This window comes from Miscanthus floridulus, chromosome 2 (genome assembly GCF_019320115.1).
Source record: "Miscanthus floridulus cultivar M001 chromosome 2, ASM1932011v1, whole genome shotgun sequence".
NCBI lineage: Eukaryota > Viridiplantae > Streptophyta > Magnoliopsida > Poales > Poaceae > Miscanthus > Miscanthus floridulus.
In genome coordinates, this window is record NC_089581.1 from 170,877,479 (window position 1) to 170,892,245 (window position 14,767).

At 52.1% G+C, this 14,767-nt stretch overlaps 2 protein-coding genes across 2 annotated transcripts; both read left to right on the plus strand.

Annotated features, from left to right (window-relative positions):
• The first annotated feature begins 1,312 nt into the window (after positions 1-1,312).
• On the plus strand, positions 1,313-3,422 carry LOC136540646 (WAT1-related protein At1g43650-like). Its single transcript, XM_066532654.1, has 6 exons — positions 1,313-1,604; positions 1,737-1,799; positions 1,966-2,082; positions 2,328-2,571; positions 2,710-3,020; positions 3,118-3,422. Exons 1-6 carry the CDS (start codon positions 1,402-1,404, stop codon positions 3,287-3,289), a joined length of 1,110 nt encoding a protein of 369 aa, XP_066388751.1. The 5' UTR covers positions 1,313-1,401; the 3' UTR covers positions 3,290-3,422.
• Positions 3,423-10,470: 7,048 nt separating this feature from the next.
• Positions 10,471-11,437, plus strand: LOC136537446 (uncharacterized). The gene is made up of 2 exons (XM_066529416.1): positions 10,471-10,635; positions 11,117-11,437. Exons 1-2 carry the CDS (start codon positions 10,471-10,473, stop codon positions 11,435-11,437), a joined length of 486 nt encoding a protein of 161 aa, XP_066385513.1.
• The last annotated feature ends 3,330 nt before the right edge of the window (positions 11,438-14,767 follow it).

Genomic DNA, 14,767 nt, shown 5'->3' on the forward strand with positions numbered 1-14,767 from the left:
CGACTGCTGGACGAGCTGACCGGTGCGGAAGCTCACCCACCAGCACCGATGGTGGACAACCAGCCCGCTATCACCCTCGCGAAGAATCTGGTTCTGCACGACCGGAGCAAACACATCGACGTGAAGTTTCACTTCCTCAGAGACTGTGTCGATGGAGGGCAGATCGTCATCGAGTTCGTCGAAACTGGTCGGCTACTCGCGGACGTCCTCACCAAGCCGCTCGGACGTCTTCGACTCACGGAGCTGAAAGAGATGATCGACATGGAGGGGGTACAACACACACAGTAGGAGCACAAGCGTTGGTCGGAGCCCTGTATAGGAGATGACAAATCTGAACTCTCTTTATTGAGTTGCAGTGGCAAACTATATATATAACTCTATCCATCTAGTCCTAGTACAACTCCAATGCTGCAACTGGTACTAGATAACACAGCAGGACTGACTTCTACGCATGTCTCTGCATGTGGCTACAGTACGGCAAATGAGTCATTCGACGCCTGCCTCTACAGCGGCTACAATACTACAGCAGCGAGCATTTTCGGCGCCGCCTTCCCTTACGTTGTGTTCACATAAGGAAGCAATAGATTATCTAACATAATCTACAGTATTTTTGGGGGTGTTCGGCTGGTACAGATTTCTACTATAGTTCAACTGATTTTGGATGATTCAATAGTGTTATGTGAGAGAGAATAAACTGAATCAAGCTGAAATAATCAAAGACCGGATCAGCCGAACACGCTATTTCTCTCACAATAAAGCAGCTTTAGCCGATTTATCAGCTGACTTTAATACCAGCCGAACAGGTCCATAGCTACCGTCTGTATTCTTCTGTAATCATATTCATATCCTCCCACCCATCGTACGTCCTTGCCAGGATTAGCATTTTGCTCGGCACATCCAAGCCGATGCCGATGCCGACACCGACACCAGCAAGTTCCTGCTGCTTCTTCAGGAAGCCGAGGGAGAGGAAGAGGACATTGCGACATGCCTTGTGCCGCTTCCAGCTTGCCGTTTTGGCTGTTGCTGTGCGTTCAGGCCGTAGCTATCACTATCACGTCCGCGGTGACAGGACCATGCATCGGTTATTCAGGCAGTAGTGGCCTGGGTCTGGGTTGGAGCGGATCGAGCAGAGGCACGACGGCCCTGTTTGCTTGAGCTTATTTAGTTATGAAATAGTATTTTTTTATAATACTTTAGCATAAATATTAGTATAAGCCAAATTTCACCTGCGAACAGCGCCAACGACTTCTCTTCACCAGCCCACGGCACGGCACCACAAGGGACAAGCTACCTGTCTATATAAACCAGCCCGCTCTGCTCTTACCACAACCGATCAACCTTTTGCTTGTAGTGCTTGAGCTGAGCTGAAGTGCACTACTACTAGTTCTGCTGCAGGAAGGAATGGCTCTGCGGGAGGTCACAGGCGGATTGTGGGTGCGGTACGCGCCGCACGTGCTGATGGTGCTGGCGCAGCTGTGCTACACGCTCATGTACTTCATCACCGAGGCCGCCTTCAACCAGGGGCTCAACCCCTACGTCTACATCACCTACCGCCATCTGCTCGTCGCCGTCCTCATCTGGCCCTTCGCCTACTACCAGGAGAAGTAAGCTCACCCCAGCTCTCTTCGGTTGGCAGGAACTAGTTGTGACTTGTGATGGAAAGGTGGAACGTTCTGAACCCTGTTCGATCAAGTGCTCATGAGTTATGATGCATGGTCTTGTCTCTTTTCTTGCAGGGGGTTGAGGCCTAAAATGACGTTGATGCTGTTCATGGAGATATTTGTGCTCTCCCTTCTCGGGTAAGAACAAGATTATTGACACGTAACTGATTCTATCTCTTCTTCTTTTGGGGGAGAAAGAAAGAAAACGGAAAGAAAGTAACTTGCTTACTTGCACGAAAATGGCAGCCTACGTGGGAGAGAAAATTAAAGAAATTTATTAACACATCAGCCTACGAAAATGCAGGGTGAGCTTAACTCTGAACATGTACTTCGCGAGCTTGAAGTACACGTCCCCGACGTTCGTCACCTCCGTGGTGAACACCATTGCCTCAATGACGTTCGTCATCGCCATCATCCTCAGGTAACAAACACGCCCTCATCCTACCCAGACGTCGGTTAGTTTCAGTCTGTCAGTTAGTTCCACCCACTGACGCCCATCTTACTTTTTTTAGAAGGGACGGCAAAAGCTTTGCCCTTGATTTTATTAGACGATAGAAAGACAAAAAAGCGAAAATTTACAGACTCGACTTTACAGACCGAACAGCACTCGCTCTACTTCTACTTGAACAACTTAAGACAACAAACTGTCTCACTTGACTTGATCAGGATGGAGATCGTGGACGTGAAGAGCCTACGCGGGCTCGCCAAGATCGCAGGGACTGTGGTGTCTTTCGCCGGGGTGACCACCATGACTCTGTACAAAGGAGCAGCCATCACGAGCCTCTGGAAGTCGCCTGTTCATATCCCCGGCAGCGACAGCGGCGGTGGCGTTGCCCATGGGAGCTGGGTGAAAGGGTCAGTCCTCGCAGTGGCCAGCTGCATATGCTGGTCCATCTGGTACATCATGCAGGTGTTCAACCTCTGTCAGACTGTCACACACAAAACAGATAAACATATTGGAGATCAACATTACTCTGAAATTAAAACTGACGAAACTTGCTTGTCTATGGGTCTCATTCTGGTCCACGCATGACGGAATGCATGGCAGGCGTCGTCTCTGAAGAGGTACCCGGCCCAGCTCTCGCTGACGGCATGGATGTGCACGGTCGGGGGCATCCAGTCCACTATTTTCACGGTGTTCATGCAGCACAAGCCGGAAGACTGGCGCATCGGCTTCGGCCTCAAGTTCTGGTGCATTGTCTACTCGGGCATCGCCTGCAACGGCTTCACGGTGTTCGTGCAGCTGTGGTGCACCGAGAAGAAAGGCCCCGTCTTCGTCACCATGTTCAACCCCCTCTCCACCATCATGGTCGCCATCCTGGCCTACTTCATCTTCGGCGAAAACCTATACGTCGGCAGGTACGTATGCACACACATGAAATGCTTGGTGCTGATGGTGTCACTCCTAAAGTTCAGTGATGTTCTTGGCTGAATTCTGATGCTGATGTACGTGCAGCATCGTCGGAGGCGGGGTTGTGATTGTGGGCCTCTACATGCTGCTGTGGGGAAAGGAGAAAGACCAAGAGCACGGCAGCACGGGCGAAGAGCGGGAACAGCTCGAGATGGACTGCGAGAAGCAGGCGAAGAAGGCCAGCGATGTCTACGGAGCGCCCAAGACGACGAAGTGAAGCACCAGCATCAGACGGTGACTGCCGGCCATGAGCAGCAGACGGGCTCAATCAAGAGCCCTGCCGCGCTCCAGTTCGGTTTTATATATGTGATGTACAGGGTCACCGATCCGATCTCGCGTCATCAGCTATGTATATGTATGTATGCAACGCGGCAACAGACAGACGCCTGGCTCGTGTGGATCCCACCATGCCCATGGGCCATGGCCATGGCCATGGGTGGGTATACCAAATTCAGCAGTCTGTGAAACCGTGACCTGGCCTCAAGCTGAGTATAGCAGTTGTATTGTAATGCTGAAGTGTCTTTTTGCCATGATGAATCGGGGACTGCTTGGTGAAACACGTCGTGTTTGCCGTGCCAATGCTCGTCGGAAGACTAAAATAGGCACTCGTGGCCAACGGCTGTAGCAATGTCTGTGTCAACCAAAATGACAAACCTTTCTTAAAAAATCAAAATGACAAACCTTTCTAAAAAACCGAAATGACAAACCTTTCTAATAAAATAAAAAGAAAAATGACAAACGAGGGTAGGCTGAAGGGGTTGACAGAAAAGTGGGCCTTTCCTGTACTAGCCCACTTTCTTTTCCGCCTCGGCCGACACTATGGGCTAGTTTCGCTACCAGGTCCAAAGATGTTCGCGCGACTTTTTGCCGAGACACTCCGGACAACTACAATTTGAGATTCAGAACCCACTCGCAATACGGTTTTTTCTGTATAAATATGAGTTAATTTCTACGAAATTCTTATTTCATTTCTGTGAAACTCCTGTACTGTGTATTCTAAAGAGACCCTGAAAGTTTTTACCGCGTACTACTATACTGGAAGAACAATTCAAAGGCTCGAAAGTTTGAAGAAACTTCACCACCAGTGAAAAATCACGGGGCTTTCTTGTAAGCTCCACCGAGGTTTGTCGTGACTTTCACGGACGTGTACTCACTGGCAGTATGTACGGTCAAGGTCGTAACTATGTTTGTCAACAGAACCACTACCTCGGCCACCGTGTCGTGTCGGGCACGGTTATCTGTATTTACAACGTTCGGACCCTGAAGGCTACAGAAGTTGATTCCCCTGAAAATGCCTGAACTGAACATGGTTTAATTCCTAATCGAGCATCATTAGAACTTGAACCCTGCAGAAACAAGCTCGTGGAGCCTGTGACTGGGGTTTTTTAAACTTATTCGGCCTGTTCGCTTAGTCATATTTAGCTTATAAGCCATAATTTATCAGTCAACGAACAATATTTTTTTCTCACACTAAATCAGTAAATAATATTTTCAGCCATATCTTATAAGCTAAACCAGTCAAACAAACGTGGCGATTACGCCCCACGGCCCAGCTGTAAAAAAGTCATAAACCATCCTGCCCCAGATGGCAAAGAAGCCACAGTAGAGTAGTAGTACCGCCTTATTTAGTTCCACCCTAAATTCATAAAAAGTACTACAGTACCTATCACATCGAATGTTTGCGGCCCGTGTATGAAGCATTAAATATAGATGAAAAAAAACTAATTGTATAGTTTGATAGAAAATTACGAGACGAATATTTTGAGCCTAATTAGTCTATAATTAAACACTAATTATCAAATAAAAACGGAAATGCTATGATAACCCAAATTCCAACTTCCTAAAACTAACCACGCGCTAAAAGCAGCGCATTTACGCCACCCTGCCGCCGCCGTACCCTGAGAACGGCTGAGCTGTGCCCACGCTGTGGTAGTGGTCCCCGTCCACCCCACGACGCGGGCACCACAGCACGGCACACCGCAAGGCAAAACCGCCGCCTCCGCACCTGCACGCCATTCCTCCACGCGCTTCCGGATTCAAAAATTTCCCCGTGCTGCGCCGACGCCGAGGCCATTAGGCTAGGCACCACCAGGCCACCACCCAACAGGCCAACAGGCAGGGGCGCGGCGGACGAGTCGAGTAGGGGGGCCAGCCGGCTGCCGGCCAGCCGCGCGCGTCCGTGGGGTGGGACATCGCATCGGTCGCGCCCGCGGTCCACAGCAGCGCGGCACGCGCCTGATTGCGTCGTGTGGTTGGGTGAGGGTCTCTCTTGCCGTCTTGGGGAGGGGAGTGGAGAGAAGATGGGCAGTTGGGGACTGGCGGCTGGCGGGCTGGGGGTATTCTGGTGAAATTTCTTCGAGATTCGGGCCTTGTTAAGATTGTAATTTTTTTTAATCTGGACACTGTAGCACGTGTGCTCAAAAGATTCGTCTCGTGATTTACAACCAAACTATGTAATTAGTTTTTTTTACTTACATTTAATGCTCTATGCATACGTCTAAAAATTAATATGATAAAAAAAAGTGAAAAAACTTAGAATTTTGAGGCAATCTAAACAAGGCACCGGAGTACTTGCGGCGACATGGTCTCCCCGGCCGCGATCTGGATTCTGCTGTGCTGGTCCATGCGTTTGCGAAAACAGCCCTTAGCTTCCCATGAATTTTCAACGGGCATACCTGTCGGCAGGACGAGTTCTCCTGCTGGGACAGATTTTTTTATTTTGACAAAACCTCAGGCAAGCTTTATTGATCGAGGATATTTACATCATTGATAATAAATGAACAACAAAACTGGGGGTTCATCGTCCCAGACACAATTTTTTTTAAGCATAGCTTGCCTAGTTAGTTCATATGCCACTTGGTTTGCTTCCCTGCTTAAGTGTTCAATAGAGATCTCCTAGAAATCACTCCAGACAATGTTACATTCGTCATATGTTGCGGCAGCTGAGTCTGCAGTAAAACCTTCATTCCTCATAATTTCAACGACCTCCGTACAATCGGATTGAACGATCAATTGGTTGTGGTTGCCTCCAATGTGTTGAGCTAACATCAACCCCTCCTTTAGAGCATATGCTTCCGCTATCGGAGCATCCACTAGGTGGGGAATAAAAGTACTTGTCGCTGCAACCATACCACCTGAGCCATCTCTAATAATTTATAACATCTCTGGTGTTACGAGCTCGCTAAGCACTGAGATTATAGTTTGAGAGATAGATCTAATAATATAGTGAGTTTATTTACTTAGCGTAAAGAGGTGGTGATGAAAACTCCTAACAAAAAGAATAGAATGAGTTGTGTTAATTGTTGGCATGAAAATAATTTCTATGAACAACGACCAATTATAACTGGAGTATAGTGTGGAAATAAATATTTGAGGGCAAGATACGTAGCTGGGCATGCAATTTTAAATCTTGGAGAATAATAATATCAGCTAGTATTTTTGGGAAGCTCGGAAATCAAATTGAAATTAAATCCACTCTTCACGGTTAAGTCAGCAAACAAACGATTTAAGTTTAAAGTGCTATCTTTGATAAATTATATAGTGGAACATACTTAAATAGTGTTGTAATATTTTGTTCCTATGAGTTAGTATGTAATATGGGCTGAGTCATGGTACAATTGTTAGTTGAAACTGGCAAGGTTTAGACCCTTTGATAATTACGGCAAAAGCGCTAAAGGTTGTTAATTCTAACCAAGCCTTTACTCTGTCCAAGTCAAAAAAGAATTATAGACAATGCCATTTGGCATTTAAAATTCAACAAAAATGAATAATCAATACATTCATGTTTTTATACCGTTGTGTCGGGTATCATAAAATGGGGTACCCTGAACGTTTACCGAAAGAATCACTTAAGCCCTATCAAAGACAAAGCCAAAAGGTAAACCATCGGTTGACCTTCGACATTGTCCGAGCCCACCGGCTCTCCGCCTCGCACGAGGCCTCGCACGGGAGGCCTCGACGGCCTGCCAAGTCTCCGCCTCGCGCGAGGCCTCGCATGGGAGGCCTCGACGAGGAACCAATTCTCCGTCTCGCCCAAGGCTCCGCGCGTAAAGCCTCGAACGAGACAGCGATTCTCTGTATCGCTCAAGGCAGGCTCGGCGATAACCCGTCGCTTCTGCCTCGACCGGGCTCCCCGATAGAGCGTCACGTCCCATTAATACGTCAACCACTCCCGCAATCTCATCCGGACGACGGCTCGACACCGTAGAGTGGCCGATGGGACAAGAAGTCGTATCAACGCCATACCGACCAGGACAGAGCGCGGCTGGGATTACCGGCCACTGTGTTCTGGTGCTATACCCACGATCAGCGCCTGCACTACACTGTGCCACGTAACCCCCCTGGAGACAACGTGGCATGGGGAGTCTAGTCCGGGTAACCACAGCCTCGGAATCAGCGTACGAGACCAACTGTTCCCTCCAAGCCTCGACAATCTACATCAGGGTCTCGACAACCTCGGGATTCAGGTCTGCCGAGACCCCCACGATGGCTCAGCCTCGGCACCAACTAAGCCTCTACTTCTCGTGCAGTCAACACACAATGACCAGCACGCCGACCGCCACGCCCGCTTTGAGATAACACTGGAGCTCCCACGACGCACAGGATCGGATGTGACCGGCGCATCACCCGAGTACTTCATGGACAAGACCACTCCGTCGCCCATGCCACCACAGTAACAGGCTACAGGGTTCGGACATGCTGCCTCCGTCTGCACGACGCTATGTAGCTAGCGAATGTATCACCCTTATCTCCCATTCAACTATAAAAGGGAGGGACCTAAGCCGTTTCTAGGATAGAACACTGACGATTAGGCCTATGCCCACGCAACGAACTCACGCATAAACGCACAGGCGAATGCTCGAGCTTCCCCGATTGCCTGAGATCAACATCTCAAGCAATCTATGCCGCTCCACGTAGAGACCTGGGACTAGCTCCCTCTCTTGCCCTGCTTGCAATCCCCTACTACAAGCATTTCGGTGCAAGGAATACAAGATCGATCTCTCAAACTGGACGTAGGGCACTCATTACCTAAACCAGTATAAGCCTTGTATCTCTTTACATTACCATCCGGAATTAGAAACATGCAGTACAAATTTACTAATTGGTTGAGGGCTCACCGGTCCGAAACACCGACAGTTGGCGCGCCAGGTAGGGGCCTTTGCGTGTCAGCTTCGTCGTCCCAACAAGTTCTAGATGGCAAACCCCGTACGACCGCTACATCTCGGCACAGTGATCTGGATCGGGAGCCTAGAGTTCATGTCTCTAGGATGTGAGTACGATATGGTACTTCTCACACCCCGAGCCCCGCTGACCGATGATGATGTCACGCACCCACAGCCCAGGCGTAGGTGGCGCCCGTGCGGCCGCTCTCATTGCACTCGCCAGGCACAACACGAGCGGGGCCACACTGACACCACGCGAACCTAGGGCGACACGCCACGCTCCGCCGGTATCCCAGGCTCGACTGTTGGCACAAGGTCCCTGGTTGGGGACCTATCTAGCCTGAGCCTAGACAAGGGAAAGACTTCGGTGGCATGTGGCAATGCCCCATCATCAAGTTCTGCCCCGCCACCTCCTGAGGAGCCAGCTCCGGCGAAGCAGAACCCGGTGATGGCGCCATCTCCGTACCCCTTCGGGTTGAGAAATGCCGCCGCCTCCTATGCTTACGCCTACGCTTCTACTCATGCGGAGCCCTCGAGACACCACCAATGTTTCACCCTCGACTTCGGTACCACAACTTCGACTCACTCCCACGCCGACTCCTCGGAGGAGGACGAGGCGTGGGCTAGAGCGGATTTCTCTGGGCTTCATGACCCTGAAGCCATGCGCCGCTTCCTGGCTGTGAGTAACTATTGCTTCGGCTACTTCGACTCTGACGACGAAGGTACTTACGACCCCACTCGCGAGTGCTTCCACGTCGAACTCGGGATGCTAAGCACGGGCAATGAGGACAAGGGGGCAGGCAACCGTACTCTGCTTCACCAGGGAACAGGCGATGCCACGCCCTCACGCATCGTCCCACCAGCAGCACGGAACAAGAACCTTGCCCTCAGACAATTTCGACGCCCGGACCTAGAGCAGCTTTGTGAGCTTCAGGCTAAGGTCGAGCAAGATCGACTCCTTCTGCAACAGCTCTAAGACACTCTCAAGCAGGAGCAGCAGGGTCATGGTGATGGCGGAGGAGCCTGGCGGCGGGCTCGCGATGTCCACCACCGCATCAATGATGACGAAGGGGGCGAGCATCCCCCAATCTTCAATCGCGCTAGCCAGAATGTCGCGGCTGCGGTGATGCTAGTCTGCACGATGCCCGAGCCCTCTACCATGGAGGGGCGATGGGTCCGCAGTGAGCTCCAGGATCTCCTCGAGACCGCCGTGGTGCAGCAGGCTGAGAGTTCCACCTCCCGATGGTGTGGAGCCGCCTCAGACCTCCCCTCGGCACCGCATCGATAGGATAGGGAGGCCTCGGTTCGTCCCGAGCCCGCTCGGGTGCCGACAATCAATAGGGTCCCCTTGCTGCACGACCGCCTCGATAACCGACGTGAGGCACAGGACGACCACGAGGTGGTCAGCAGGCAACGATGCCACAACAATGAGGGGCCCACCTGTGGCTACCATCCACACCGAGGTGGCCGCTACGATAGTGGGGAGGACTGTAGCCCCTCTCCTAAACCGCCTGGCCCCCGAGTTTTTAGTAGGGCCATCCGCGGCGCTTAGTTTCCAGCCTGGTTTCGCCAACCGGCCAACCTCACGAAATACAGTGGTGAAACCAACCCCAAGCTTTGGCTGGCCGATTACCGCCTGGCTTGTTAGCTAAGCGGCGTGGACGATGACCTGCTCATCATCCGCAACCTCCCCTTGCTCTTATCAGACTTAGCACGAGCCTGGCTCGAACACCTTCCTCCCTCACAGATCCATGATTGGCACGACTTGGTTAGGATCTTTGTCGGGAACTTCTAGGGCACATATGTGCGCCCTAGAAACTCCTAGGACCTTAAGAGCTATCGCCAGAAACCGGATGAGTCTCTCCAAGACTTCATCCGGTGCTTCTCCAAACAGTGCACCGAGTTGCCCAGCGTTGGCGACTCAGAAATCGTCCAGGCTTTCCTCTCTGGCACCACCTGCCGAGACTTGGTCCGAGAGTTGGGCCAAAATGTGCCACGCTCCTCGACATTGCCACTAACTTCGCCTTGGGCGAAGAGGCAGTTGGAGCCATCTTGCCCAACAACGACGCCAAGGGGAAGCGGAGGGACGAGGCCACTGAGGCCTCGACTCCCCGCCTCCCCAGGAAAAAAGAAAAAGGGTCGCCAGGGGAAGCAGGAGATCCTCGAGGCCGATCTAATCGTGGCCACGGAGCGCAACAATCCCCGAGGCCCCAGGGGCCCCAGGCTCTTTGACGACATGCTGAAGAAGCCATGCCCTTATCACCAGGGCCTGGTGAGGCACGCCCTCGAGGATTGGACCAAGCTCCGGCATTATTATGCCAAGCTCGGGCTCCTCGACGATGATGCCAAGAAGAGGTGTGCCGGCGACCAGGATGACGACAAGGATGAAGGGTTCCCCGAGGTGCACAACGCCTTCATGATCTTTGGTGGACCCTCGGCGTGCCTTACGGCGCACCAGCAAAAGAGGGAACGCCGAGAGGTCTTCTCGGTTAAGGTGGCCACTCCCCGATACCTTGACTGGTCTTGGGAGGCGATCACCTTTGATTAGGATGACCACCCCAACCATGTCCCAAATCCCAGGCAGTACCCACTCGTTGTTGACCCGATCATCGACAACACCCGACTCACCAAGGTGTTGATGGACGGAGGCAGCAGCATCAACATCCTCTACGCCAACACCCTGGAGCTCCTAGAGATCGACCGGTCATGGCTCTAGGGTGATGCTGTGCCTTTCCACGGCATCGTGCCGGGAAAATGCACGTGACCCCTCGGGCACATCGACCTTCCCATTTGCTTCGACACCCCCCTCCAACTACCACAAGGAGGTTCTTACCTTCGAGGTGGTTGGGTTCAAGGGAACCTACCATGCCATCTTGGGGCAGCCATGCTACGCCAAGTTCATGGCGGTCCCCAACTACACCTACCTCAAGCTCAAGATGACGGGTCCCCATGGCGTCATCACGATTGAATCCACGTACGAGCATGCATACAACTATGACGTCGAGTGCATCGAGTACGCCAAGGCTCTCATGGAGGCCGAGGCCCTCATCGTCGACCTTGACCGACTTGGCAGCCAGCTGCCCGAGCCCAAGCATCGAGCCGAGACTTTTGAGCTCGCGGAGGCTATCAAACTCGTCCCAGTTGACCCCGCCTGCCCCGATGACCGGGCACTGAGGATTAGCGCCACTCTCGACATCAAATAGGAAGCCGTGCTCGTCGACTTTCTCTGCGCGAATGCCGATATGTTCGCATGGAGTCCCTCGGACATGCCGGGCATACCAAGGGAGGTCGCCAAGCATGCCTTGGACATCCGGGCCGGCTCTAGACCGGTGAAGCAGCGCCTACGCCGATTCGATGAGGAAAAACACAGGACCATCGGTGAGGAGCTGCAGAAGCTCTTGGCGGCCGGATTCATCAAGGAAGTATCCCATCTAGAGTGGTTGGCTAACCCCGTGTTAGTCAAGAAGAAAAATGGGAAGTGGAGGATGTGTGTAGACTACACCAGTTTGAATAAATCCTATTCGAAAGTCCCCTTCCCATTACCTCGAATCAATCAAATCGTTGACTCCACTGCGGGATGCGAGACCCTGTCTTTCCTTGATACGTATTCTAGTTACCATCAAATCAAGATGAAAGAGTCCGACCAGCTCGCGACTTCTTTTATCACACCATTCAGCATGTACTGCTATGTGACTATGCCTTTCGGTCTCAGAAATGCAGGGGCCACATACTAGCGGTGCATGACCTAGGTCTTTGGCGAGCACGTCGGGCAAACCGTCGAGGCCTATGTGGATAACATCGTGGTCAAGTCTAGAAAGGCCGGGGATCTCATCGATGACCTGAAGATAGCCTTCAAATGCCTTAGAGAGAAGGGCATCAAGCTCAACCTCGAGAAGTGTGTGTTCAGGGTCCCCCAAGGCATGCTCTTGGGATTCATAGTCTCAGAACATGGCATCGAGGCGAACCTGGAGAAGGTCTCGATCGTAACCAGCATGGGACCAATCCGAGACCTCAAGGGAGTGCAGAGGGTCATAGGATGCCTTGCGGCCCTGAGCCGCTTCATCTCGTGCCTTGGCGAAAAAGGCTTGCCTCTGTACCGCCTCTTGAGAAAATCCAAACGCTTTTCTTGGACCCTTGAGGCTGAAGAAGCCCTCGCCAAGCTCAAGGCACTGCTCACCAATCCTCCCATCCTAGTACCGCCAGCCAGGGATGAGGCCTTCTTACTCTACGTCACCGCAATGACCCAAGTGGTTAGTGTGGCCATGGTAGTGGAGAGGCAAGAAGAGGGGCATGCTCTACCCATCCAATGACCTGTTTACTTCATCAGCGAAGTGCTCTTCAAGACCAAAACACGCTACCCCCACATCCAGAAGCTGGTCTATGCCGTAGTCTTGGCTCGACGCAAGCTACGTCACTACTTTGAGTCCCACCTAGTAATCGTGGTGTCGTCTTTCCCCTTGGGAGAGATAATCCACAACCGGGAGGCCTCAGGTAGGATAGCCAAGTGGGCTATCAAACTCATGAGGGAAGCCATGACCTTTGTGCCTTGAAAAGCAATAAAGTCTCAGGTCTTGGCCGATTTTGTGGCTGAGTGGACCGACACCCAACTGCCACCTGCTCAAATCTAGATGGAGTGCTGGACTGTGTACTTCGACGGGTCTCTGATGAAGACCGGGGCAGGCACGGGTCTGCTCTTCATCTCGCCCCTCGGGGTACATATGCGCTACATGGTTTGGCTCCACTTTGCCGCCTCCAACAACACAGCCAAGTATGAAGCCCTCATCAACGGCTTGCAGATCGCCATCGAACTCGGAGTATGGCGTCTCGACATCTAGGGTGACTCGTAGCTCGTCGTCGATCAAGTCATGAAGGAGTCAAACTACCTTGACCCCAAAATGGAGGCATATTACAAGTTGGTATGTCGCCTAGAAGACAAGTTCGACGGTCTCGAACTCAACCACATCGCGCGCAAATACAACGAGGCCGTGAACAAACTGGCAAAGATGGCATCGGCATGGGCTCCGGTCCCTCCAAACGTCTTTGCCAGAGACCTCCACAAGCCTTCCATCAACTGCGCCTCAGCAGCGAAAGAGGGCCCACCGACCGAACCCACCGTAGGGCTCGACGCCCCCTCTACCGCTGAGACTCCTTCAGCCGAGCCCAAGGTCATGGAAGTTGACACGGAGCCTCCCCAGACTGACCAGGACACAGACTGGTGAGTCCTGTTCCTTGATTGGCTCACTCGGGGAGAGCTTCCTACTGACATGACCAAAGCCCGGTGGCTTGCATGACAAGCCCAAACTTACGTCCTCTACAATGGTGAGTTATACCGGCGAAGTCCATCTGGCATCCTCCAACAATGTATCACCACCGAGGCAGGCCAGGCCCTACTTTGGGACTTGCACGCGGGGGCTTGCGGGCACCATGCGGCACCTTAGACGCTCATCGGAAATGCCTTCCGCCAAGGGTTCTACTAGCCGACGACGGTTGCTGATGCCACCAAGTTAGTACGCTTCTGCGAAGGATGCCAATACTACACGTGGCAGACGCACCTCCTGGCCCAGGCCCTCCAAACCATCCCCATTACATGGCCGTTTGCTGTGTGGGGGCTCGACATGGTCGGGCCTCTGTAGAAGGCCCTCGGGGGCTACACCCATCTACTAGTAGCAATCAATAAGTTCTCCAAATGGATCGAGGCTCGCCTGATCAATCAAATTAAATTCGAGCAAGCGGTGCTGTTCTTCACAGACATCATCCACAGGTTCGGGGTTCCGAACACCATCATCACCGACAATGGGACACAGTTCACCGGCCAAAAATTCCTAACATTCTACGACGACCACCACATCCATGTGGCTTGGTCGGCCGTAGGACACCCAAGGACAAATGGCCAAGTAGAACGTGCTAACGGCATGATCCTACAAGGCCTCAAGCCAAGAATTTACAACCGGTTGAAGAAGTTTAGCAAGAAATGGCTCGCCGAATTCCCGTCAGTCATCTGGAGCCTGAGGAACACTCCAAGCCAAGCCATGGGGTTCACACCTTTCTTCCTGGTCTATGGAGCCAAGGCTATCCTCCCCACTGACTTGGAATATGGTTCCCCGAGGCTATAGGCTTACAACGAGCAAAGCAACCGCACCACCCATGAAGACGCCCTCGACCAACTGGAGGAAGCCTGAGATGTGGCGCTACTACATTCAGCCAAGTACCAGCAAGCCCTATGACGCATTCGAAGCCGAGACCTGAAGGTAGGTGACCTAGTGTTGAGGCTAAGGCAGAGCAACAAGGGCCGCCACAAGCTGACCCCGCCGTGGGAAGGACCATACATCGTCGCCCAAGTGCTGAAGCCCGGGACCTACAAGCTAGCCAATGAGAAGGGTGAAATTCTCAACAATGCTTGGAACATAGAACAACTACGTCACTTTTATCCTTAAATTTCCAAGCATTGTATACACTGCTTCTCGAAATACAATTAAGAAGCATTCTTCAGTTGTTCTAATTCCTCGAGAAACCCCCTGAGCCCCATCACGGGC